General features: G+C 36.3%; 4 protein-coding genes and 1 pseudogene across 5 annotated transcripts; 2 read left to right on the forward strand and 3 right to left on the reverse strand.

Annotated features, from left to right (window-relative positions):
- The first annotated feature begins 505 nt into the window (after positions 1-505).
- LOC147506756 (kunitz type trypsin inhibitor 104-like) lies at positions 506-958 on the forward strand. Its single transcript, XM_086605836.1, has one exon. The coding sequence runs from the start codon at positions 506-508 to the stop codon at positions 956-958; it is 453 nt and encodes a 150-aa protein (XP_086461962.1).
- A 4,414-nt stretch (positions 959-5,372) lies between these two features.
- LOC147506757 (purple acid phosphatase 15-like) lies at positions 5,373-9,905 on the reverse strand. Its single transcript, XM_086558814.1, is given in 8 exon segments — positions 5,373-5,893; positions 6,459-6,743; positions 7,234-7,424; positions 7,915-8,132; positions 8,276-8,463; positions 8,466-8,611; positions 8,745-8,936; positions 9,417-9,905. Coding segments are annotated over 8 exon segments (1,638 nt in total). The 5' UTR covers positions 9,685-9,905; the 3' UTR covers positions 5,373-5,743.
- Positions 9,906-11,991: 2,086 nt separating this feature from the next.
- LOC147506758 (uncharacterized) lies at positions 11,992-14,843 on the reverse strand (annotated as a pseudogene). Its single transcript, XR_015221170.1, has 3 exons — positions 14,694-14,843; positions 12,372-14,257; positions 11,992-12,285 (listed from the first exon to the last, which is right to left on the reverse strand). The product of XR_015221170.1 is annotated as an uncharacterized LOC147506758 (transcript).
- Positions 14,844-16,091: 1,248 nt separating this feature from the next.
- Positions 16,092-21,515, forward strand: LOC147506759 (putative WD repeat-containing protein C2A9.03). The gene is made up of 11 exons (XM_086558815.1): positions 16,092-16,248; positions 16,386-16,639; positions 16,761-16,913; positions 17,640-17,804; positions 17,918-18,004; positions 18,771-18,905; positions 19,499-19,609; positions 20,269-20,360; positions 20,433-20,538; positions 20,724-20,810; positions 21,005-21,515. The coding sequence occupies exons 3-11, from the start codon at positions 16,773-16,775 to the stop codon at positions 21,416-21,418; spliced, it is 1,338 nt and encodes a 445-aa protein (XP_086414941.1). The 5' UTR covers positions 16,092-16,248; positions 16,386-16,639; positions 16,761-16,772; the 3' UTR covers positions 21,419-21,515.
- Positions 21,516-22,870: 1,355 nt separating this feature from the next.
- On the reverse strand, positions 22,871-25,758 carry LOC147506760 (putative sodium/metabolite cotransporter BASS3, chloroplastic). The gene is made up of 5 exons (XM_086558816.1): positions 25,271-25,758; positions 24,685-24,780; positions 24,241-24,547; positions 23,879-24,126; positions 22,871-23,409 (listed from the first exon to the last, which is right to left on the reverse strand). The coding sequence occupies exons 1-5, from the start codon at positions 25,639-25,641 to the stop codon at positions 23,172-23,174; spliced, it is 1,260 nt and encodes a 419-aa protein (XP_086414942.1). The 5' UTR covers positions 25,642-25,758; the 3' UTR covers positions 22,871-23,171.
- Between the last annotated feature and the right edge of the window lie 1,344 nt (positions 25,759-27,102).

The raw sequence follows: 27,102 nt of genomic DNA on the forward strand, positions 1-27,102 counted from the left end.
TATAGGTCTGTCAAAGCTTAGATTTGTGTTGTCTTTGCTCAACTTGTTTGAACAAACATGTTCGGAATATGGATAAGTGTACTCCTTTTGCATGTGGTGAAATTGGATACCTTTACGATAGCTGTACATGTATGACTCTTACAGTCTTAGGAACATCACTAGAGATAGGCAGATAGCATGTTGGTACAAGTAATAAAGCCTTCATCTACTGTACACATAGACGTACTCGCAGAAACATTTATGTTTATCTTGACGAATTTGTCAACTTCTCAAATCCTCACACCTCTATATAAATCAGCTCAATCTCAACAAATCATCAAACTTCTTTGCTTTGACACCTCTATCATCATGTTGAATGTAATAGGAGTTGTAAGCCTTCTATTGTTCGTTATAGCCGACCCACTTTCCATACTTGCTCAAGGCACAATTCCTCCTGTGCTTGACACCACTGGACAACCACTCCAAGCTGGTACTCAGTACTACATCTTGCCAGCAAGTACTCATAATGGAGGAGGTGTCACCTTGGTTAACCGGAAATGCCTCGTGCCCGTTCTTTGTTGGCCAAGAGGACCGCATCGGTTCAACAGGCCTTCCTGTCATTTTCACTCCATCCTTGGCTACTGAAACAGTTATAGGGGAATCCAGGGACTTTAGGATAAGATTCAATGCTTCCACGATTTGTGTTCAATCGACAGAATGGGCACTTGAGTCTAATCCTGCTTCCACACAAAGGACACTTATAACAACAGGAGCCGGTAACAGGGCTGGTGTCTCCCTTCAAATTGATAGAAATGGAAGTGGCTACAAGCCAGGCTTCTGCCCTGAGTGCCGGCCCCCTAGGCCGCCTAGAGTGTGCCCTAAGCCTAGGTGCGGAGATGTTGGAGTTTATGTTGAAAATGGAAGGAGACTGTTGGCTTTGTATGCTCCAGCTCTTCCAGTTGTATTTAGGAAAGCTTGAACTAAGAACAGTGAAGTCGTTTGACAATAATAGCTAAAGAAAAAAAAAAAAACGCACGCATTGAATAAACTGCATAATAACGAATAAGTTGAATCTGTATAGCTGTAATTCAACGAAGAATGAGTTATATAAAGCCATTCAGGGATCGTGGAGCTTTCCTCTTCAAATGACTTTCTTTTTTTTTTTTTTTTTTTTTTTCAGTTTGATATAATTTTCTCTTTCCATGTTTGTTTTTGTCATTAAATCATAAATTGTTTTGTATTTGATTGTTTGGTATAATGTCAAAATCATTTATGTTAAATTTGATTTTAAAAACATAATTAGTTATAGTAAAAATGGTTGCCGACATTCTCGAGTGCCTCACTTAGTCACTGAGACTATTGGAGGAAACTACATAATGCAGTTAATTTAGAATAACTAAGCCCCAGTCCCAGGGGCGGAGCCAAGGGGGTGCAAGGGTCCTCAGCTGCGCACCCTCAACCTTGGACAAAAAAATAACAGTAGTAGTACAAAAAGAATAACTATGCTACTCCTAAAACAACATATAGAATATATATCATCTCTACCAACCTTTTGATTTGTTTCATAATATTGTAATTTAACTAGTTTTCAATAAGTTGAAACTACCATAACAAAGTGAAAATTTTCTTTGTGGGTTTATCTTTGCACACATTGTATCAACTAGCTACCAAGCTATTTTCGTTTGGTAAGTTAATCAAATTTCTTGTTAAAAAATTCCATTATGCTCTAAATTAGATTTTATAATTTTGGGCAGTTTCTATCATCAAATTGGATTATTGTAGTGCCCCTATATTTTAATTACATTACAAAAATGCCCCTACACTTTATTCAGGTATATTGAGCATATTTTGAAATTATCAATATTTCAACCATTAACATATAATTTTGAATTTTTCAAAAACTAAAATATCCGACGGAATTCTGAGATTCTGTTTGAAATCCCGAACTATGGTTCTAATGTAATTAGAATTGCTACAATGATAAACTTGCATTAATTAATAATAGTACAAAAAAACTAAAAACGCTAGAATATGTATACATTATACAAATTATAAAATAGATTGAGTGATTCAATTTCATCCGATTTTTTTTTTTTTTTTTTGAAATTTGTCAAAAATTCCAATTCTCCGACTTTGGAAAAAATGTTACCATTTCGAAAACAAAAATCATATTTGGCATGACATATTATATTATGAAAATTTTGAGAATTAATTATGTAAACCCATACCATAATCCGATCCGAAGCCTGAAACATGCCCCTATAAAACACATTTTTTATTTAAGGCTAATAAACAAAGCATCTAATGTTCCGGGTTGAAAAAAAACCACCAAGTTATGCCATTTTTTAACTGGAACCAGTTTAGGGGTTTTCTTGAACTAAAAATCAACCAAAACAAATTATATGTGGAAAATTAAATTATACAAAAAATAACATTACAAAATATATAATAGAAAATGAAAAAAAAAATAATAACGGCAAAGAAATAATGACAAATATTTTAAAACATGTATAATACTGAATGAAATTAACGTCAAAGAACAATTAATGGGGAACCGAAAACTGGATGCAAATGCATCGAACTAACCTCAAATAATATTTAACGGGAATTCAGAAACTGGATGCAAATACAAACATTAAATTAATCTTAAAAAGTAATTAATAGAAAATTGGAATATGGATACAACTGCATTAAACTAACTTCAAAGAATAATTAACGGGAAATCAAAACTTGGATGCAAATACATCAAACTAATATAAAAAAATAATTGTCGGAAAATCGGAAACTGGATGCAAATGCATTGAAATATGCTTCTTAACTGCTCTACTCGTGCTTAATATTGTTTCAAAGTTCATCCAGGAGAAACCATCTTCACTGAAGTTTTCACTGGCGCGCTTGTGCATTGTGGCCCATTGAATTCATTGAGGCCAACAAGTGTTATTCATTGGAACATCTATGCTTGAAGGCATGTTACTAGTTCTCCCTGTATTCTTCTCGTGTTTTGTCGAGCCAAAAGTAGTTGGCACCTTTGATCTTGAGCTGGAAAAGTCTACTTTTCGATCTCCCAACTTCGTGAGTGAAGTCTTAATATGAGGATAGAGACATTAGAATCAGAGGATCCAACTAAAGAATTAATAACATCTCTTCATGTAAAGAGGCCATGGACTAGGAAAGTCAGATTGGAAAACATCCCACCTTGTCTTTATATCTAACAACGAATCACAAACATCCATTTTATCGAGTTTCCAAATCCCAGATGAAACATCGTCTGTACTGAGGGACATCTAAGAATTTTCACAATCAGAAGACTGCTCATCAGATGACTCTGACATTTCCTTCATGCCATTTCATGATGAATTAAGGTGTCTAGGAACTAACTTGTTCCTAGTCTTTTTCAAGGATAGTATCGTTGGACATCTTCTTCAGAAGCAAACATACCTCGCTCGTCGACAGGATTTGTTCTTGACCTGTCAAAAAATGAAATTTTGTTCATAGAGTAAAGAACCAAGTTTGTTGATATAGACAGCCAGAAAGACAAACGTTCTATGCCAAGATGATATATCTTCACAAGTTAGGGAAGGAGACTTCCACCAGATCACTTTTCGAAATTGAATTGGTCACCAACGCCATTTTCTTCCGACTCTGTGGCACTTTTCTTTTTAATATATAGCTTCCAAGCATCTATCACCAACGAACATCGTCGCTTCTCAAGTTAATCGATGAATTTCCAACGACTCAATATTCCCCCACACTGCTACACAGTTTCATTATTTCTTGTTGGACCAGCTGTTGTGAGTTGTGACCAAATCCACCACACGTTACAATTTTCAAGCTGACTGCCTCTTCCCCTCATTTCTTGGTCTCCTGAGCATCGGTGGCAACATAGCTAGCAGACTAAGTCTTAAAACCAAAATGAATAAATAATCAATAATTTTGGCAATGAAGTTACAAAATGCCTCAGCTCCTCCCAATTTGCTTTCATGCTTTCGTACGTGCTTTGATATGACATGCATATATATGCATGCAGCTGAGCAGCTCTATAATAACAGTTTTAACTTTGAAGCAGCTTGACAAAAATACCTATAAAGAATCAAAACAGAAAGGATAGAGGGAATCGTTTTTCTCTCTCACCACAATCTATATTTGGCAGCTGATTTGTCGGTAAATGAGAGAAGAGAAACAGACCCAACCAAAAGAACAAAAACAAAAATCTAAAGAAAAATAAAAGAAATCTTCTGACTCTTTGCATGAATCTAAAAATGTCGATATTTGATTCAAGACATCATCAAGGAGTTAGAGGAAATGAACAACAAGAAAAAAGAACGTTAGGAACAAGTAGAAGTAGAACACTTCTTGATATCATTGCAGATGAAGAATCTGGTACATCAGCTTATAAAGATCTTGTTGATCATTATAGTAATACTAAGAGTCGTAAATCGCTTAAAGATCGTCTTCGTCTTCCACGTTCTTTTTCTGCTTCAACCAAACCTTCTTCTTCTTCATCTTCTTATTCTTCTTCATTGTCTTTGTCTTCGCCGCAACCTGTCCCTGTTTCTGATGTTTCTTTCTCATCTTCTTCTTCATCATTGTTATCATCATCATCAAATGGTAGATTCCAGAGGACCAACAGTTCTATGTCTTTCCGAAGAAACATTTCTGTTTCTGGTAGAAATACTAGAGAACAAGAACGGCAAGAAGAGGAGATAGAAGAAGAAGGGGACACAGAGGAAGAAGAAGGAGACACAGAAGAAGAAGACGCCGTTGTAATTCTTCCTAGGGGAGAAGATGATGGTGGGGAAGAAGACAACGGCAATGAAGGGAGAAGGGGAAATGAGAATGAGAAAGGGAATTTGTCGTCACAACAACAGCCACCACCAATGACAATGTCATTGTTGGATTTGTTAGAAGAGACAGACAGACAAGCAGGTGTGGTGGGGTCAAAGTATTTAACGACAGAAGACGATGACCAAGAAGAAGATGAAGAGGAAGAGGAGGAGGAAGAGGTGAAAGAAGAAGAAAAAAAAGTAAAGGGACAAGAAGGAGTGGGAGAGTATGTGTGTTGTGTGTGTATGGTGAGACATAAAGGTGCAGCATTCATACCATGTGGGCATACATTCTGCAGACTTTGTTCTAGAGAGCTTTGGGTTAGTAGAGGGAATTGTCCTCTATGCAATGGTTACATTTTGGAAATTCTTGATATCTTTTGAATTTCTTATGGTTTTGGTGTAAAACTTGCTGTATTGGCAATTGTGGATGTCAGTTTTGTTTTCATCTTCTAACTATATGTTTATAGAGATCATAAAAACATATGCAAATTGGAGTATGAGTTATATATGCGCGCCTTTCATATTCTATTCTGTTTGAATTCTTAACAAATGAAAACAATTAAAAAGTAAATAAACAAGTTGTTACTTGATACTCAAAGAGTGAACAAAATTTCCTTCTCAAAAAAACCAGGCTTGTAGTACGTATTCAGATTTTCAAGAAAAATACAAAACTTTCGATTTTTTTTTTTCTATCACCAATAAATATATAAAAACACTAGCTTACAAGGGATAAGCTCGATCTAGCTAATATTGTATCGTGAAATCTTTTCAATGAGTTTGTAGTATACATTAAGATCCCCTGTTTTCTGTTTTCTTTGCAAAGACACTGCAGCAAACGAGGGTCAGTGGCTCTCCTGCAAAGCTTCTATAGCTTTCTTTATAAATGATTGTATGTTCTGTATAAGAGTGTGATACTGATTATCAACTGAAGCTCTTTATCAATAAAAGGCACGCCTCCATGGTCTAGTGGCCTTTGGTTGTACTGTACACCTGTCTGGTTGCCTGACAATATAAATTTGATCTGCAGCACCATTGTACATATCCTGATTCCTGTGCCATGTCCATAAAGCATAGGTCTCATTCTTCACCTGCAATTCATATCACATGTTAGTCTCTATGATTTACTCGTATCAGTCTGTCCAAAAACATCTACACTGGAGTTCTATAACACCAAGTTTAAGTAATTTGATTTGCATGGTGTCAATTTTTTTTAAAATGTCTGGTTTTCACAATACCATTAGAAAGAAATCACTCAAGCATTTTAACTAAGATTAAGTGGCTTGCCGTCCCATGGGAGACACTTCTCTTATACCAACAAATAAATTGCCTTCATGCTCTTAAGGAGTTAAGGACAGATCTCCCTAAAACATGTTCTCTTATGACCCACTTTGCATCATATGTAGCTCTTCAAATTGTGTATTAAGACGGTTTAAGATATCACATCAGTCTGTAAATGCTCTGCCAAGTTGGTCATTTATAAAGAAGCACCAATTAACTAAAAGGATTGACGCCTATAGCTATAAAGACACCCTGGTGAGTGGTGACAGAATAATGGTAAAAATCATCTAAATCTAAGCTGTTGTAACGAATCACATTTTGCATGAGCCTTAAATGTGGTTCTGACCATTAAGCATGTTGGAAGGAAAAGTTTACCTCTAGGATACCGTGACCAAAGCTACTTTCTCTGTATGCACTATAATCCGGTTGCCGGTCCCAACAGAACTTTCCTTTCGCAGGGCCCGATGTGAAATTAAATGCACAGAAACCACCCATGTATTCATCCGGAGTGGTCGATGGGTCTGGACAATTTCCAGGTTCATCAGCGTGTTTGATGGCCATCTTCTCACGGTTACCACCGTCTCCAACTGTGATATAAACAGGACCACAGGGATCCAGGGAGTAGTTGTAAACTCGATTTGACCTCTCATAGGCGTGAACCTGATGATTTTGAAACACCAAGAAAAGAAACATCCTTTAGTGTATATAGTAGATGGGAGGCAGACATCGTCCTATGATTACATATCTATAGATTAGAGACACTCAAACATCTGAATTCACCAATATATTTTACTAAATATAGGTGCAGATAAATCTATTGCGATGAACCATAAATAGTTTTTCACCTTCAAGAATCAATCTATTATGCACCAAAGTGTTCGAAAAGAAGCTTATATGCAGTATGGTTATAACAGCCAGGGTGGATTTGTTTCATGTCTTGCTTAAAAACCCTCTTACTAGGACAGGACAGATAAACGACAATTCATCCTTTTCTGAACACCATCTAAAAATGCAGTTGACTACAGGAAACAAAACTTGAAGTTACATTGACAAAAATATTGATTGAGATGAAAACTTAGAAACAATATATATTGGAATGATGACGTTCACATATATATATAAAAGAACCTCCTCAACAGAGTTTACTCACGTGTCCATTAAAAACTATGTCAACGCCATAGGAATAAAGCAATTCTTCCATCTCCACCCTCATACACTCTGCTTCTCTGTAATGGGCTTGGTAAGTGCTGTACCAAGGCGGGTGCCAAGTAGCTACCAACCACGGCGTAACTGATCTATCCACATTGGCCAAGTCTTTCTGCAACCACTTGTACTGGTCTCCTGTAATAACAAAATAACATTACTTTATTAGTTTGCATCTAGGCTTTTATTTGCAAAAAATGAATCTTCGCTTGCAATAAAAAACTATTGAAGAAGAAACTATGATTTAATACGATTGATTTTTCTCTATTACAACTACACATTTACTGATTGGAAGATTATTATGCGTAATATTGTGAAAAAATCACTTCTGTTTTTATTTTCAAACTGTATTTGGTCTAGCTACCCAGTCTATCCAAAGTTAAAGCCTATAGCCTCAAGGAATAAGCGTTAGCGAGATGCAACGACGTCTCTGATGAGTTTAATTCCCAAGATCTGCAATTCTGTAAGTGCTTCTTAAATGCCTCAAAATTACCCTGCTTCAAAATAGTTTGGTGCTGTTTTGTAGGGGTGATCTCAACCTAGACCAAAGCACTTTTTCCGTTTGTTGTCTTAGTTTGCCTAAAAGTGAAAAAAGAAAAGAACAATCACAAAAGTCCATATACATCACCTGATTTGTTGTAAGATATGTAGGCACCAAGCATGACAAAATGTATTCCACCAGCATTAAAGGAATAGTAGAATGTTGAGGAGGATCCACTTTCTTCACTCGGGAAAGCAAATCGAGAACTATAAGCTGCAAATGTCTGGTTCTCTGCTTGTTGTTCTATCTCATGATTACCTTCAACCACCATTATTGGAACTTTTGACACTAGAGGCTGCATAAATCTGAAAATCAAGCGACTCTAATTAGCACATACATGGTACGCATGGAATTGAAAGTACTTATTCAGTAGTCGTCATAGAATCTAGAACCAAACTATAGTCCATTGAAACAGAACAAACATTGAGAATCTAGAATCTCGTTTCACCTTCCCCAGTAATCCCAACGAGGCTGATAGGTCTCATGAATTGGAGAATCGGAGAATGAGCAAGAATAGCAGTCAGAACCCGTTCCATTTGTGAGATATAAATTTGCATATGTTACGCCACCAACCAAAAGAACAAGGTCAGGATTGTTGCTCATCAAGTGACTGATTGTAGACGTTGTGTTATAATGTGAAGACCTAAATCTCCAACCACTGCAATCCTTCCAGGATAGCTTATTGGATTAGAAACTGGCATTGTCTTAAAAGAATGGATGTCGCTCATGGCTTCTTTAGAAGGGTCTCCACAATGGTAAAAATATTCTCTTCCAGGTTTCAATCCTACAAAGCCGTGAATGAATAGATTCTGTAATATAAATCTACAATGCAAACAGTAATCAAGTGAAGACTGATAAATACAACAAACATACTTGAAAAGGTAAATTAATGAACACAGAAGTGTGACAGAACATACCTGTGAGACTAACATGGTGTATGATTCCGGAAGAATAATTTTGAAGGCCTTCGAAAGGGTAAAGCTGGTTGTAAACTAGAGAATAACCTTCAGCTTTATGGCTTAATGGATATCTTAACATCCCATAACGAACAACACTTGCAACACTTTTGGGGTCCAATGGCTTTATGTCATCCCCAATTTGGAATTCCCCTGCAAATCAAGTTCCAAGGAAGCACATACTTAACAAACCATATGATCTAAAAAATCATTTCAACTTTCTCCCTAGCTAATATCAATGAAAACATCAAACAACGTATTGGCAATTGTTGAAAGCAGACTATATACTGATGTTAAGCCATTTTTGTTGAAACGAAAATAAGAGAAAATCGAAAATCCTGAAATCCTGAAATCTGAATTTGGGCTTAACTGATTACTTAATCTCAGTAGAAACGTAGTAGGCAAGTTTAATTTTAGTATCAATTAATCAAGCTCCATTAAAAGAACATATGTCCAAATTATAAAGTAGTAATCTACTATATAATTCATATGCACAGGTAAATGTTCAAATATTAATTCAACAAATAATATAAAAAAACATACTTTAAATTCTAAGACGTAGGCTTGCCTATAACAATAAAGTCAAACTTAAAAAATTCTATTGTCGAGTGAAAAGAAGTTTAAAATATATACCTGTGATCCATGAAACCCAAACAGAATCATAAGTAGAAGAAAGGGTGACAGAAATTTGTTCAGGTTCAAAACCATGAACATTTCTTTTGACACGTGGATCAGTTGCTGGTAAATCTATAGCATGCCCACGTAAACTGTTATCAAAAGGAACTGTTACTGGTTTAAACGGCCCATCTAGTGTCGTTGGAATATGTTCACCACCTTTGCCATCTACGATAACAGTAAAGAAAACTAACAACAAAAGAAGAGAGATGGGGTTTGAGATCATGGTGAGAAAAGAGAAGGAAGAAAGAGAGATTCGAGGTGGTGTCTGTGTTATATATATATATACAGTTATGAACAGTGTTTGTTTTTAACTTTTTAAGGAAGGGAGTTTATTCCAAGAAGGAAAGAATATTCGCGGGAGTTTTGCTGACGGTTGGTGGCGGTTATACTCTTCTTTTTGAATAAGGAATCATGAACTTTTCATTGATTGGTTGGTTTTTCACTTGTTGTAGTAGAAAGTAGGAAACCTTTCTTTTAACAAAAAGGATCCGTTTTATAGTCTGTTTTGGATTGCAGATTATGAGCAAAATTACATAAACACAAATTTTTTTTTTATCCAATTACTAACAAATCTCAGAGTACTAGTACATATCTAGCTAGTTTTTCTCATGTGCCGATTAGTACGGTCAAATCTTTGGGTGATGATACCAGAAGTCTAGGATTCGAATTCTCCTAGCATCAAAAAGTTACTAATTTCATTTAAAACATGCTTGCCAATCAAAAAAAAAAAAATCTAGCTAGTTTCTTATTGGAGAGTTGGATAGTTTGGCAGGTGGTCAAGGCCTCAAGGGGCATAGGAGTACAGAACACAAGCCAGACTTCTAATGTAATCTAGATGTAGAAAGGTTGAAAACTCAAGGCAAGTCATTCAATTCTGAAAACGATGTTTTTAATAGATTATCCATATGGGTGCGCCAAAATATATGCACTCATATCAATGAACTATTTAATATTTTCATACAAAAATGAAAAACTACAATATTTTTATTTTTAGGTCGTTATAGTTAATGGATTAATTTTTTAACACGAATAAATGGAATAAAAATTGCATTGCAAAAGAGTAGCGGCGCTGTTTGTTTTGTTGTGCACTCAAACAAAACGTGATCCCCCATAGTGCAAGCCTGTTAGCATTACTGGTGTTAAGCTGACACTGTAAACAGAAAGCAAGACTTTCGATTTGATTGGTTTTTGTTGCAATGGATTCGAGAAAACAAACACATACATCGTCACGTTAAAAAGAAACCAAGTCATAAATAAAGGAAGAAACTAAGCGCACCTTGTGTGTCTCATGAGTTCATCTTGATTTCTTATTCCTTGCGGTTCAGGATCACACGAAAAAAAAGGTGCTGCACTTAAGACGCTATCCACACTGAAAATGTTTACTACGTTCTATTGGATCAACGTCTATCACTCTAGCCCACGCCCTATTGCTTAGGCCAAGTGCGGCTTCATTTGGTAAAACAGTGAAAGATCATCCCTTATTCACAGCATCTAAAATTGGAGCAAAGGATTATAACATCTACACTTAATTGGAACTCTAATTTACCTTACAGAATGACATAATTGCGGTGTTTTTCATTGGATAACACAAGGTTCTAGACATATTATTGAACAGACAAAATTGGGACCATTTAGTTTTCACTCATCAGGATGGTTGTTAGAAAATCCCACGACTGCCAGATGCACTTGCTTTTTTGCTGAATCCACTTGTGCTCTAAAACTGTCTTAGAAAAATGTTGAAACTGAAGCTTTCTTTGTTAAAGATTTTGAAAACCCCATCTACTAACTTTTTACAAGTTTTTTTTTGCACACAGATGGCTTAACTATAGTATCACCATTTGTGTCTGGGAAAAAAGAAAAAAGGAACGGAAAAGAACTAAACTATTTCAGAATCAATTACGATAAAAATGACAAGGACGTAGCAGAGAAAGACCACACAAGCTGCTATAAAGGAGAAGGCATAAAACTACGGGAAACAAGCTAACACGAATACTACCTGTGCAGGTATCAATAAAATTCAATTCTGAAGCTTATGAAAACAGTTGGATGAATTTTGTTATTTTTTCTGGGTAAAATAGTGATAAATAACAATATTAAAACAATAATAATACCACGAACCTGTCAAGCATTGTCCGAGGTTCTCAATCATGGGTGAAGCATACTCTCAGAAGATGCAGTTTGAGAAAATTTCGCACCTTCTGTTGCTTAACACTCTTTTCCTGTTTCAGGCAGTACGTATAAGAGAAGCACTTTTATATATGTCAGCTCGAAAAAAGTTTTGACCTATTCTAAAAACAAGGTTCACTAAAGCATACAACAAATGAAATTATAACCAAACTTTCAAAGTAGCACTATAACCTTTGTACATGCTAATCTACACCAGTCCATACTAATGAAACAGTAAGTATTCTAAGTTTGTCCATACTTTTTTGATTATGAAGTCTAGGATGCTTTCTAAGGTGAAGATACAAGATCAACCACTTCATTGAGCTTTAATGTGTCACCGCTGATGTGAATAATGCTTTCTGACTTCCCGACTACCATTTATGTCTTCAGGATGCTCTCCTAGCTTTTCAAGATTAATTGCATGCTTGTCTTGCATTTCAAGGTCCCTATAACTCGCCATCATCTTCGAATTCATTCTTGTGTAAACAATTTCCTCAGAAGTATTTTCTGAAAAGTTGTTCGCCTTCATTGTCTGCGCTACTTCAAATGCACTCCAATTTTTTCCACATAAGGAGGAACTACATGGTTGGCTCAAAATACTTAATAGCAACTTTTCCAGATAAAGGAACTTCACTGCCATTATATTCCCACCATACACCTACATGAAATGATAAACATAAATATGTGTTTATAAATGTTAATTAAAAAGCAGGAAGAAAAAAGAAAGTTGGTATAGATTCTTACGAGGATGAGCCTTTTTCATCATTAACACAGAAAGAGTGTTGAACAATGTTGAGCTCTTTCCATTATATAGTAACAACTGTGAAGTGAAATCATCCATTTCATCAGAACTAACCATGTGTTCCACAACATAGTTCATGCCATCTCTTATATCAGGTTGTTCATATTTGATCTTCCCATCATACATTAACGATGGATTAAGAAATGCGGCGGCTGCATGTATCTTATGGATAATATCTCCTTCCCTTCTTGAATCGAATAGTTTCAATAGCTTCGAGTACTTTGATGCATCGGCACTACGCCGTTGCTTCAGTTCCACCCTAACACGTTCCAATGCCTCATACAAATATCCTGCAGTCGACCCCTCACCTTCAACTAAACGAAGTACTGAAATAAGAGGCTCCAAGGCTGAAATTACCTCCTTTCCTTGACTCCAAAAGTCTAAGCTCTGAATCATTTGAACAATGTTGTTTGCCTTTGAAGTCTTACTTTCATTCATGGAACTCCATTCAGGTGATGCAACAATCGTACGTAAACTATCTTTAAAATCTAAGAGAGATTGAAGCATCAGAAAATAAGAATCAAAGGTGGTCTTACAAGGCCTTTTTAACTCCTTCTCACCTGTAAGAACCTGCATTGATTTCAAAACCAGAGGGTACTTGCACAGGTAGTCAACTATCAATTTTGCATCATCAAAAGCAAGTTGTATCCACTCAACTTTTTTGTATATATCCTCTAGCAAAAGTTGAATTCCATCAGAAGCACACTTTGTTCTGTAGATTTGAGGGTATCTTTCCGCCACTAAATCCATGCCATACTCTTCATATGAAACTCTGTTTACAATTACCTGCACCACATTTTCAGACCCAATCTCATCTATAGTAGACAAAAGAATATCTTCGGGATCATCTCCTACACTGTCTGCTCTATCATACGATTTTAAGAATACTGCTCCTTTTGGCTTAATAGGCAATCAAACTAAAAATGAACAACTTTTCGCGATCAGTCCAGATGTCTGACATCAACGCACACCCTGTAAGAGACCAAGACGCCTTTAATTGCAGAGACATATTCACTGACTTCTGTCCTAGCATCTCGTGAACAATTTCGAGAAAGAGTTGCACAGCTAGGTAATGAGTAGCCAGAACCATATTCAGCAATAGCCTTGATCATTGAAATAAATGATGGTGACTGAACAACATTAATGTTAATGCCATTCATCATGAATGCTTGAGCAACCATTTTGTCTACTGATTCTTTATCCTTAATCATTTTGATCACTGGTTTTTCATCTTTAACCATTTTGTCCACTGCTTCTTCGTCTTGCTTACTGGATACCGCAAGCGGGGTAGCTTGATGGAATCTTGGTGTTCTGGATACCGCAAGCGGAGTAGCTTGATGTAATCTTTGTGTACTGGATACCGCAAGCGGAGTAGCATGATGTAATCTTTGTGTACTGGATACCGCAAGCGGAGTAGCTTGATGTAATCTTTGTGTACTGGATACTGCAAGTGAGGTAGCTTGATGTAATCTTGGTGGAGAATCTGGACATGAGGTAGTAGGACTAGTTGGCCTAAGTGGGCTAACTGTAAGTGGGCTAACTGGAATCTTAACCCCATTTTCTTCAATATATGTGAAACTTGATAATCCCCTCCTCCTCTTATAAGGGTACTCTTCCTTACTGCGGATGTCATCGAGAGCTAAAGTGTGGACATCATGAGGAACTTTAGTACACATTGCAACATCACGCCCCGGTAGTTTAGATAAATGAGACTTAACTCTTGCTATTCCCCCGGGATAATTCTTCTGACAGAATTTGCATACAAACCGACCCTTAAAATCTTCCGCATACTCCCAAAATGGATCTCGTTGTCTCATCATACAATGTCCTACACAAAATTTGGCTTGTCAACATTCATGCCATTTCAGAAACTATAGATACTTCATATTTATACATGTAATACGGCTGACTGATATCATAGACATTGAATCCCAACTAAATAGCAATTGCAAACTATTATCTAATAACTAAATAGCAATTACAAGTATGAACTCCACAAACATGTATGAAGCTACTTAGGGTGTGTTCAATAAGTAGAACAAATACTTATTGTCACAATCAGTAGTTTAATTCATCAATCTAATAGACATTAATTACACCCCTAATTCAATAAATCAAGATTTAAGAAACCAATTTTTTCTATGCGTATAAATCAAATTACCAAAAAAGTACAAGCAAAACATAACAATTCAAATTAAGGACTAAAAGGTAAAATTAAACACAGTGCAAAAAACAGATTTTAAGACAAAGGATAAAAAAATGACCTGAATTAGGGTTTACACGAAGCGATGAAAAGAAAAAAAAGGCGTTTTCAGCGGTTGTTTGTTTGTTTTCACGAATTGTTTTAAATACGCACGTCCGTTTAACGCGTTTGCTTTCACATTACGCAATTACCGACTTTTACGAGATGGAAAGTTCGAAATCTCGATAGGAAGGTTAAATGTCGACGCTTGAAATATCGGTATACATTCGCGAACTTTTTTCTAGAGTTAGTTCGGTTGGCACAAAACGTAAATCCATGATTAAACCATCACTGTACTCAGGCTGAGTCTAATGGGCTTCCTATCTTCTTAAAAGTACGTGGAGCCGAAGCTGGCAGATTTTACTCTAGCTATGTCCTTAAATTACACCAGTTTAAATATGGCGATTGTTCAAATGGTGAAGAATGGATACATTGTGAGAACATTTCCAATGCAAGTAACAACTTGTTACTTCCATATAGGACTATTTTCTCTCATATTTATATTATTGGTTCAAAAGTGTAGAATAGATACATTGCCTTAATGTAAAACTTGTTATTTCTTTAAAATTCTCTTCACGGAATATTTTATTCGAGAATGAATATTAAAAATGAAAAAATATCGAAAAAAACACGAATGTTGAAAAAAAATAAAAAAATCACACCGGAAAAAAATATTCAAAAAAAAAAACATTTTTTTTAAAAAAAATTTGCAGGATGGAAAAGATCACAAGTCAACAACTATCTCAGTAGTAAGTGCTACTCTCATTAGTAAAAAACTACCCTCAAGGGCGGCTCTGAGTTCTTAAGAGCCCTAGCCAAGCACTTAATGTGAGGCCCCCTACCTTTGAGATCTAACGAAAAACCTATATAGATAGTTGATTAAAATGAGCTGAATTGATAGGTTAGAGAAGAAGAAAGTGCCTTTGTACAGTACATGTTCTATCTTGTGATCAAACTAGTGGTTTTCGGCAGTGAGAAAACATAAAACGTGTAGTAATAAGTAATAACTGTCACTTAATTCAGGGCCCTAGTTATGAACAAAAAAATTAGGGCCCTAGCAGCCTGCCTCTCTCGACTACTTGCATTGTCATATTTGCATTTGGTCATAGTTTTTGGCTCATCAAGATGACAAATTGCTATTTCCCCTCAAAGCTCTTTGTATCGGAAATGCTCTAATAAGATTTTTCAAGTGGCGTAGTAAATTTTCCAAACCATTGGACCCAAAGATTGTACTCCTCCCTAATCCCTATCCTGAAAACGGTGCAGTTTTATAGATACAGAGTCCATAATCATTGGAAGTGGTCCAGCCCGAAGTCTTTAACACATGATTTCAGATGTGTCACCGTGCAACTCTTTTTAGAGGAGTTGCTTCAATTCGTTTGATATATTTTTCTATTTTGTCGGTATTATATCTCTCTTCGTTCCAAAAAAACAGAACAGAGAAGCTCTCTTTTTTCTTAAAGCTTATCCCAGAAACCCAACTGACAAAAAAGTGAGTGAAGAAAAACAACAATTAGTACAATTACAAACATACCCATACTTTCAATTTTCCATTCCGTCTCAGAATTCATATAAAGGTAGCTTTTTTATTATTAGATTCATGTTTTTTTCCCCATCATATGTATTGAAAAATTGTTAATTTATTGTATTTTGATTCAATTAGATAGCCCAAGTGTTTAATTTGATCGATTGATTAGTTATTGTTTGATTCCAGATGGTTACGTTTCATTCAATTGTTTGAATCAATTGAAAGGTTGGGCTTTTTTAAATTTCAGCTATTGTTTATGTTTTGTTATGTTTGTCGATGAAAAGTAACTATATTTTAAACAGAATCTGTAATTGGTAAATTGGATCAATTGGGCATTTTTATGTGGAGAAAATGAGTGGCAGGAACTAAGAATAAGAGAAGTAGTACAAGGAAAAAGCCCTGATTCTATTACCAAGTTCTTCTCTGAAGAATAATCAAAGGTAGTATGATTTAATTGATTTATAAATTAATATTATTTTTTGAAGTATGAGTTAGGGTAATTCAGTTCAGTTTCAATTACGAACCGTATTGATTGATGTATTGGCTCATCTTTGATTTCAGAGGGTCTGTATCATGTCTCAAGTTAGAGCAGAGGAGTTTGATTACATGACAGATGATGAGGAAGACATGGGTGGAAATGTCGTTGGAGATGCAACAGACGAAGAGTATTACTATGGAAGTGATGGCGAAGTGCTTTTTGATGACTATGAATCGGTATGCTTTTGATTTTGTCCTTGGAAACATATTGCATTTTCAGGCTTTTGGTCTTGTTAGCTTTTGAATTGTTGGTCCGGGTATTAGTAAATTGGTTTGAACTCAATTCGGTGTTTGAATCACTGAGGGTTCTTCTGGCCATAACCATTGTCACAAAGTTTGGCGATTTTAGAAAAATCTCTAAAATAACTGTTTAGAAGTTTGAGGCATGTCACTGTTTAGAAGTTAATATGAAAGAAGGAAGTCCTTCTTTTATAAATGATGATTATGACTGATCCTTTTGAAGCATGTAGTGTTAATTATATGCTTTGGATGCATCAACATCACATGTTATAATCTGTTTGACTGATCTTCACGTGTTAATATATTGTATAATTTCCCTAGACGCTTACCAAGTGATCTGAGTTTTCACAGTAGACTGCTTACTGACTATTAGAGCTTTCATAGCTAGGTTACATGGACACGCCATATTTTGAAAAAAAATCCGTGTCGGATACGTATCCACATGTCTGTGTCGGACACATTGTATGTAATTTACCTCGAATTTTGATATTTTGCCATGTCCGACAATTCATATCCGTGTCCGATACGGACACACCTACCCGTGTCAATGTAACCTAGCTTCACAGTGTCAATTAGGTCATTTTTGGCGAGTTTTCTTGTTTTAGTACAATTTTGATAAGTAATATCTCATACTAATATTTTTCAAGTACTCTGGAAACTCAGGTTACCAAGACAGACACGTCAGCAGCGCAAGCAAGAAGAGGGAGAGATATCCAGGGAATCCCTTGGGAAAGATTGAATATAACTAGGGAAAATTACAGGAAAACTAGGCTTGAACACTACAAGAATTATGAGAATGTCTCATCATCTGGTGAACTCATTGACAAGGTCTGTTACTTTAACTTACTTGGATGCCCAAAAGTTTTATACTTTCCTAACAATTTGTTCAAATATTGATCACTAATTTTAAGTGTTGTTTTCCTGGTTTTCATGATCTTTAGGAATTCAAGCAAATGGAGAAAGGTAGTAACTACTTTGAGTTTCGGCATAATACAAGATTGGTGAAGCCGACAGTTCTTCATTTCCAGGTCAGAGTTGCTTACGAGAGTGGACTGTGTGTGGACGTGCTTGTGCTTGTTTAATTTTTGAAAGTCGTATATTGTTTTGTTTTTCTAGAACCCGAGTTACTATGTCTCATGGATTTGTCATAAAATGCTCCGAAAATATTCATCTGCCATTTCATCATTTTCAGTGGATCAAACTAAACTCTGACTTATGTCGGCTTAATTTAAACTGATGAGTTAACCCTTGCGGTTGGCTTCTTTTAACCAATGCTTTTCAAATTCAAGGTTTATAACCAATTTTAAGAACATGTCAATTTTTGCCCTTTCCTTGTGGTGCAAATCAAAACCATTCGATAAAATATCTCTAAATTTTATTTTCCTTCTTTGGTTAGTCTGTTCTATAGCTTGCTTGTAGATGCTTTAATGTTTGATTTTTGATTTTTAATCTATTTGAACTCTTTCATGTCTGGGATAAAGTGCCATTTATGTCCATAATTGAATTCAATAGGTGTTACTGTATTATGGGTTCAGGTAATAGCCCTAAGGCACTCATGTCCTTGTGATCAGCATGCTATATTAGCTGTTACTTTGCTAGATAAATTAACTTTCATTTGTCAGCAAAGTTATGCTATGTTCGTGTCTATAGCAAGCATATATATACCCAGTTTTTTTTTATTTTTTTTTTTTTTTATTTTTTTATTTTTTTGCAGCAATAATTGATAGCTGGGTAATGTTAATCATATGGATTGATTTACCAGCTTAGGTAACCTTTTTACCTTTGCTTTTGCAGCTGAGGAACTTGGTTTGGGCTTCTTCAAAGCACGACGTGTATCTCATGTCGCATTTCTCAGTTGTTCACTGGTCTTCTTTATCACGCAATTTGTCAGAGGTCCTGAACTTTCAAGGACATGTGGCGCCCACTGAGGTTTTATTATTTAACTCCATTCAGAGTTTAGCTTATGAATTTCTTATTGCAATACGTAATATGGTGTAGTTTCAAGAACTTTTCATGATTTATCAAGTGTGTAATTAATATGAAATAGATGATAAAATATGGTTTAGCAGTATTGTTAATTGCATATGTTGGTATGTAATAAACTAATTTATAGAAAAGATTCTAGTATGAAATAACTATATTTGCTTTGACTAGGTGATAAACCCTCCATATTGTTTCCATGGTGTGTGGAATCTCTCAGCCTCTTTTTATCGCCATTTGCACAGAATACATATATAATATTATCACCATTTGCAAAGAAAACATATATAAAATAAAGGTCAATGATAAATGATGGACACTACCTTACATGTTACATTATATGCCCAGATGAGTCCCATCTGTTACCTTGTCTTTTATTGCATACTTGCATGTAAGTGATGGTCAAATAGAAATTCCTGGAGTTATTGACTTGTTTGTAGGCGTTATTGTAGCTATCTTCCTTTTCTTTAAGACTATCGCTGTTTTATCAACTCAATTTTTCTCTTTTCTAAAGTGTTCTTCCTTATGATTTTGTTGTCCAGAAACACTCTGGTAGTTTGTTAGAAGGTTTTTCACAAACTCAGATTAGCACACTCGCGGTGAAGGACAATTTACTGGTAGCCGGGGGTTTCCTTGGAGAACTCACCTGTAAGGTGCGTATATTGCACAGAAGAATATTCAGATGCCATATTAACCCAAACATTTGTTAATTTTGTTCTCAAAGCTCAAAATGCCACTTGCTTATAGCAAGAATCAGTAGGATTACTCAACAAAGTCCTTAAAATTAGTTGAAGTTCATATCTGTACACAATATAATTTCTTTGTTCATGACAAGTATCTTTCACTAATCCATACTCATGAAATGACAGCCAAATGGTAGGTAAGATACTATCTGTTATGTAGGATATCTCACTGCTTCTTACTTGGATTCAAATAAAAAATCTCTGTTGTACCAATCAAAAATAAAAGAAATGGTAGGTAAGATCAGTTACTACGTAATTTCCCCTCTGATCACAACGCCTTGCCACCAAAGGACACTCCCAATTAATATTTCCTTCTTACTGAGACGCCATAGCTTTATCAAGACCAAAGCTGTCTGTATAACCGCTTTTTCTGTCTTCACTATGCTTGCCCATCCGCCACATGCACATAATGCTAAAAGTTATCTACCACATAAAAATGAAAAGTGAAACATGAAGAGAAAAGACCCCTAAGTTTTTGCAGACATTTGATTATTGTTATTTTCAAGTGTATTAGTCTACCTGCATTCTGATGAAAGGTGATGACATGCTTTCTTTAAATCATGTTGTAGCGTCTGGACAGAAAAGGAGTGAGCTTCTGTACGAGAATGACTTACGATGATAATTCAATCACAAATTCCATTGATATATACAATACCTTGAGGTATTAGATTCTTCCTAATAATTATTAAGCAGGATGTATCACGTACAAACTATAATATTTGAATTGCTGCAGTGGTGGAGTACATTTCATGGCGTCCAATAACGATAGTGGCATACGAGAATTTGATGCGGAGACATTTCAGCTCTCAAATTACTTCCGCTTTCCTTGGCCAGTGAATGTAAGTTGTTTGGATATCAGTCCTCTGAAGTCACGTATTTCTTTCTCCTTACTGATCTTTTTGTGGTAGGGTTGCTCTGTGCCAGTGTTTTCTCGTAAATGGTGGTATTGTAATTTCTTTTAATTTGTTTGCCATATTTTCCAGTTAAACTAACAGATTCTAGTTCTTCATCTTGTTCATTGCAGCACACGTCCATGAGTCCAGATTGTAAGCTGATTACAGTTGTTGGAGACCATCTTGAAGGGCTGCTAGTTGATGCACGAACTGGAAAGGTCTGTTGATTTATTCGTTGTTTTGTTAATGAAGTGAATGTCGCAAGTCGTGTCTATCAGTCTATGCCTTGCAAGCATGTTTTCATGCGCCACATAAACAGGCATATTCACCATCTCTAGAATGATATGAATTTGGTTGTACGTGTAATGTGGGATCATACTAATAGCCTGAAAAATTATTTGGTGATGAACAGACAGTCTCTCCGTTGGTAGGGCATCTGGACTATTCGTTTGCATCTGCATGGCATCCAGACGGAAACACCTTTGCAACAGGGAATCAGGACAAAACCTGTCGGATGTGGGATATTAGGAATTTGTCGGCACCCACTGCAGTTCTTAAAGGCAACCTGGGTGCAGTCAGATCAATCCATTTCTCTGCGGATGGGCAGTTCATGGCAGTGGCAGAACCTGCAGATTTTGTTCATATCTACAGCACCAAAGCAGATTACAAGAAGCGGCAAGAGATTGACTTCTTTGGGGAGATTTCAGGGGTATCTCTGAGTCCAGATGATGAGTCTCTCTTCATTGGAGTGTGGGATCGAACATACGCAAGCTTGCTGCATTATGGGAAAAAGCATGTATATAGTTATCTCGATTCATTTGTGTGACACAACTGAGAAGGATTCGCGTTGGCTTCTACTTTGTCAAACTATATATGAATAATTGAGTAAATAATAAGAAAAGAAAAGAAAATTAGCTCAAGAATGTTTTGTGTTCATATTGTTGATTTGTGTTACTTAATATGACAGAAACCAGGTGGGCAGTTGTCATGACATTATACGTTCCGAACTGGAAATTACCAGTGTTACTGAATAGATATTGCGTGCTCAACTGATAAAAAGTTGCAATTGTCTTCTCCAAACCATAGGATCAGTAACATAGTTCTACATAAGTTCTACTTTGAGCCGTCACAACCTTTGGTCAACTATGAGAGCTTGGTTTAACCAAGAGCTAAATTTCATGTACCCTTTCTTGTAAGTTAACATCCTTTCCAAAGGCCTGGGAGCTTGTGTATAAGTTAAATAAATAAAAAGGATGAAAAGGGAAAGGAAGAAGAAAAAGGGTAAGTGCAGGGCTGTTTGTCTGGAGTCTCTCTGTTTGTCCTATGGATTAGTAATAGAATAGCAGTGTGAATAGCTGATAACTTATTTCGTCTTTCAAATGGCATATGAGCAAGAAGATTCTAATTGCTGTTGCCAAGTAATGATGCAAAATCCTCCAAGTCATTTCCAATTTTGTGGGCACTTTGCTTGTGACTACTGTGATGTAGATTTAACCTTTCATATCATAAAGCGTGACTTTCAGAGTGTAGGTTGAGTGCGATGCTATTTTGCTAAGATGTTTGTCTTTTTGAGAATACAAATATACAATATATATTCCTTTAGTCAGTAATAGAAGGAATGCATACTGGACCACCTCAATTCCTGAAGCTGACTTTTAATGTAAAAGTAATGAATTGAGTCATGATCCACTCATCTCATCCTCTAAAACAAAATTTATTTTACTACTAGATTTTTATGTTTGCATTCTGCTCTTTGTTATACTCTGGGATCACATACGAAAGAGAACAAATAGTTGACAATGAAATAAGAAAATGTTTTAGGTACGGGAGCTAGTTTTTGATAGCACAAAACTTTGACGAGTGGCACCTCCGATTGCGACTCCTATCGATGTCATGGCAATACCACCCTACGTCCCTACCACACTTGAAATTATTGTGAACTCCAAGTGGGCCTGATGCAAGGATTGACGAATGAATAATGAAGCCTCAAACTGGGCTACCCAGAATGAACACCATCTGGCACCATTGCTGGTGGAATATGCAGAAACGCTGCATCAAACTTATAATGTTGAAGCTCGTCAACAGAATGCTCTGAACTCTTATAAATCTTTGTTCTTGTTAGGCGTGCAACTGCTTATTTGAGCTGTGGGCCTGAAAACTAACGTAGGGAGAAAATGGTTTTCCTGGAAATGTTACTGAACACCACCATCTGAACTTACGAAATAATCACATCCAGAAGAGAGCACTACTACTGTATTGTTGTCAAAAGGGAACTATAGATAGAAGAGACAATAGCATTAACAGGTAGATGTTTACGTATATGGAGGGTAATATGTACAAATACAGTGCTGGTAATATATTGAAAGTAACAAATGAAAAAAAGAATGAAGGTGTCACTGACTGTTGGTATGTGTCCTATAACCATCTTTTCCACAGCAAAATGTTCATCGGCTGGGTCTCTATGTTGTCAAATAAATGCAGTTGCCGACTCCTTTTGTGACTATTCATTAGTGTAAAAGGGAACGAAAAATCAGTGGAGCAAGGGTAGTGATGATTAAAATGCACCGTGAGTTAATTTCTTAAGCTGTAACAGCGGAACCAGATTGAGGGAAGAGTATCTGCGGTATGTCTCTAAATCGATATCCACTGCCCCAGAATGAGGCAATACTAAGTCCCATGATAGCCATGGCAACAACGGAACATGCAGGGGGCACTGCGTGGCTGCTTCCAAGGAATTGAGAGGCAAGGAGTCCTGCAAGTGTGGAGCTTTGCATACCTGTGCATAACGAGAGAGTTCTGCAGACTTCTTCTTTCTGCCTGCAATCACAATGCACGGATTATAAATACACAACTAAGGTTGTGCCCGTATCCAGTTGAAGAATCAGATTTCTTTGTTGTTGTATACTTGTACGAAAGGCATAAGAAAAGGAGGAGGAGAGAAGAGTGATTAACATAATGATGCTCATCAGATATCGCCAGTCACTGATCACACTTAAGAATTCAGGACAATACACTGCATCATCTCCTATAATTTTATAGGTATAGCTATAGCTTAGACCGCAACACTAGAAGTTGAATCGTGTGTCTTCATTAAATGGTCTTTTGGCTAGGTTTCAACTGCGTTGAATTCTTTGGATCAGAAGGATCACATACACTTGAAGAAAGCCATTACGTTTCAACTTCAAATGTTGTTTAGGTCATCAAATGGGTTTCTGGCAATATTGCTATAATCATCAAGTCCTCCCAAAGACTGACAAAATTTAGAACAAGGTCAGGAACAACATACCTGAAAATTGGAATTTTTGATACCCAGTACCCCACGGAAAATGCCATAGCATGGAACATGAACACTGGAAGAACCAAGTGGAGACCATCTCGAGACAGTATTTGATTCCGATTGATAGCAAGAGGGCTACCAATACACATTGAAGTACAAACCATGGCAACAAAGGGCATCACCGGTCTAATGATCTTGACAACTGGTTTTGCATATGTATTAAGCGCAAGGCCAAGAGTGATGGGAACAAGCACAACCTGCAAAAAGCCCCAAAAAATTATATATGTCGTCAAATGACTGCATAAACAACTCAAAGCATGTGAAATGCAGAGCACAAATCATCAATAATGACTTCACAAGCATCTCTTTACCTGCAATATTGACTTCGACATAGCAATAGCATCAACGGGAACAACAGACCCAATGAGCAATCCAGTAAGAAGGGGAGTAACGACCACCGACGTTATTGTAGATAAGCTTGTAAGAAGAATACTCAATGCAACATCCCCTTTGCTCAAAAAGCTGGCGTAGCTTGACAACTGAGCCCCTGCCACACAAGACATGAGTATGAAACCAGCATAAAACATTGGGGGTAATCCACATGCTTTCGCAAGCAACACCCCCAGTACTGGTTTCAGCATGTACTGTGCAACAAACCCAACAGAGATCGGTAAAGGTCTGCAGCAAATATGGTAGATACCAATATTGCATCAGATTAGAATATCCCAATTGAGTTAGAGCAAAAACAGAACACTACATTTCAATTCAATCATATATAAGAATTGCACAAAATGAAGGGAAAGAAAAAATCTCACCGCTTAACTACAAGAGCGAAATCATCCACGGATAGTCGAATCCCAATGGATAGCATGATTCCACCAAGAGCAGGAGCATACATGTCTTTAGATACCCTGCCATTAGTCATCATATATTTAATTCATTAAGATATAGCTATTAGTTCACCTTCACTACCAAACTCTCTTTATATCTGTTTATAATTAGAAAAGGTTTAGTGCTGTTTGTATAACCATGTTACTGAAAAGAGAAAAGTCACAAAGAAAATTGAGCTTATAACAAACCAAGCAAAATAAACTGCCTAAATAAAAAGCTAGCATCCCCCTTCCAAATAATCATAAATAAATAAATTGAGGATTTGTTTGCATATCACAATTACAATAAACAAACAAGATATAATACATTATTGAAAACAATACAAAAAAGACTGGAGGAACATTATCTTCTAATATTCATATCATATCAAACAAAAATACAATACAAGTACAACACCAAGTATTTCAAGAACATTCATTTCACTCCAACTATAACATAATCTTGTCTAACAAAAACCAAATTCATTTAATAAAAACAGTACTACAAATGGATTAAAAAAAAAAACTTTACCAGGTAAAGGTAGCAGGGTTAGATAGAGCAGAAACAGCAGTAGCAGCAACAATGAAAGGAAGCATTGCAGATAAAACTTGAGAAGCATCATTCTTCACTTGTTCATCTTCAGCCTCTTCTTCCTTCTTCAAACCAAACGACACACTTGGCACATGCTCTTCTCTTCTCTGGGCACCAAGTCTTCCAAAAGTTGTATAGGCCATCACTCCACCATTAATATTCTTCTTCTTGATAAGCTTTAAAGTTGAGTGCCCATCTCTATATGTCCTTGGTGGTATGTAAATGTTTGGAAATTTTGTATATTTAGTATTGGAATATGAACTAAGTTGAGAAACTGGACAACAACACACTTGTGTTGTAACTGAAACCATTGATATATTGCACAAAACCAACACTTTGGGTTTTGAGGATTAGCCTTGTTTCAGTGTTTCAAAGAGTGGAAAAATGGAATACAAAGTTTGAGAAGAAAAGAGTATGAGACTGAGAGGTGGAGAACGAAACTCAATTATAGTATAATGATGAGGGTGGAAAATATCTGGTGGGAACAGTTGTGTGATAGTTAATTAAGAGAGAAAGTGGTATGAACGGCTGTAAAGCAGTTGAGAAGTCAAAGTCAAGAGTCATTGTTTTTACTTCGTTGAGTCCGTCTGTTTGCATGAATTTTGAGTTTTTAGGTTGTGCCTCGTGTTTGATTGAGCTGCGACACTTTTCACAAGCCAACAGACACTTTGTGAAATCTGTCTACTCTTTCTTTCCACTTGGTTTGTAACTTTGTATATACTTGTTGTAACTTGTAAGTTGGATGTGCGTACAGAAAGAATATGCCTTGAAACTTTTTTGAGATGCTTTTGAATCTTGCACCCTTGACCCTTCTAGTTCTTTGTTGTTGTGTTGTGTTCTGTCTAGTCCAATTTTGGGGTCCAAATAATTACTTATGGAATCGGAAATCAGCAATTCAGATTCACCGAGGAAATATATTTTAGATAAATATGGTAACAATGTGAAGGGTGTGTGATGAAACTCAATGACAACGGAAGAAAGCAATCAAAAGTTCAGAAATTGGGTTAACCACATAAATCTTGTGAATTATTTTAAGGCCTTGTGTTTTCCACTAGTCCAATTATTCTGGTCAGTTATATTCACTAGTATTTGCACGGTGCAACTTGATACACCAGGCTTAAGGAACTTTTATCAACAGTTGCCTGAAGAAGTACTTTTGGCCCAAATTGAAAGTTAAAATATGGTATTTTCTCAGATTAACATGGTATCACTTGAGATAGTTGTAGGTGTTTTCACCACTAAAATATTTCCAATCAAAGTTGGAATGCATGGTCTGGTTGGGTTGGGTCATCTGTGCACAGGGAGTATATTTTGCACTCGTTCCTCCTGTCCAGCATATGTTTTGGTCTCTATTGCTCGAGATTATACCATGAACTATGGAAGCTTATGAAGTTATTCTGTGCAGTTTACCAGGAAATTTTATCCAACACCCGATGTAAACATACCACACTTCCATCTTCGGGGCCATTGCAAGTGGTAATCCATCAACAGAAAGAACCAACGGAAAACAATGTAAGATGGCACAATTGCGCTATATCTGCCAAAAATCTGGGGAATTAGTACCACCCGCTACAGTACTCTGAAGTGTCCCGGTATGCACATAAGTTTCAATGCCAACAACGCAACCCGCCCTGGAAGTTACACACATTCTGACTGTAACTGTAATCCCTCAAAAATCTTCGCGACCTATTGGAAAATGTTCCACATCAGACAGCTGGCTTACGAAGTTATGACTTGTGCCTTGAAGACTAATCAGTTGTGCACTGAAAGAG

Source organism: Coptis chinensis, chromosome 4 (assembly GCF_015680905.1).
Source record: "Coptis chinensis isolate HL-2020 chromosome 4, ASM1568090v1, whole genome shotgun sequence".
In the NCBI taxonomy this organism is placed as follows: Eukaryota; Viridiplantae; Streptophyta; class Magnoliopsida; order Ranunculales; family Ranunculaceae; genus Coptis; species Coptis chinensis.

Excerpts from the sequence above, each read along its gene's own strand:
- LOC147506760 (XM_086558816.1), bottom strand. The coding sequence starts at position 25,641 with ATGGTTTCAGTTACAACACAAGTGTGTTGTTGTCCAGTTTCTCAACTT. Across the intron at positions 24,548-24,684 it reads TTCGCTCTTGTAGTTAAGCG|ACCTTTACCGATCTCTGTTG; the intron begins GTGAGATTTTTT and ends TATTTGCTGCAG. Across the intron at positions 23,410-23,878 it reads TCAAAAATTCCAATTTTCAG|GCAGAAAGAAGAAGTCTGCA; the intron begins GTATGTTGTTCC and ends TTGTGATTGCAG.
- LOC147506759 (XM_086558815.1), top strand. The coding sequence starts at position 16,773 with ATGTCTCAAGTTAGAGCAGAGGAGTTTGATTACATGACAGATGATGAG. Across the intron at positions 19,610-20,268 it reads TTGGAGAACTCACCTGTAAG|CGTCTGGACAGAAAAGGAGT; the intron begins GTGCGTATATTG and ends ATCATGTTGTAG. Across the intron at positions 20,539-20,723 it reads GCTTTCCTTGGCCAGTGAAT|CACACGTCCATGAGTCCAGA; the intron begins GTAAGTTGTTTG and ends TGTTCATTGCAG.
- LOC147506756 (XM_086605836.1), top strand. The coding sequence starts at position 506 with ATGGAGGAGGTGTCACCTTGGTTAACCGGAAATGCCTCGTGCCCGTTC.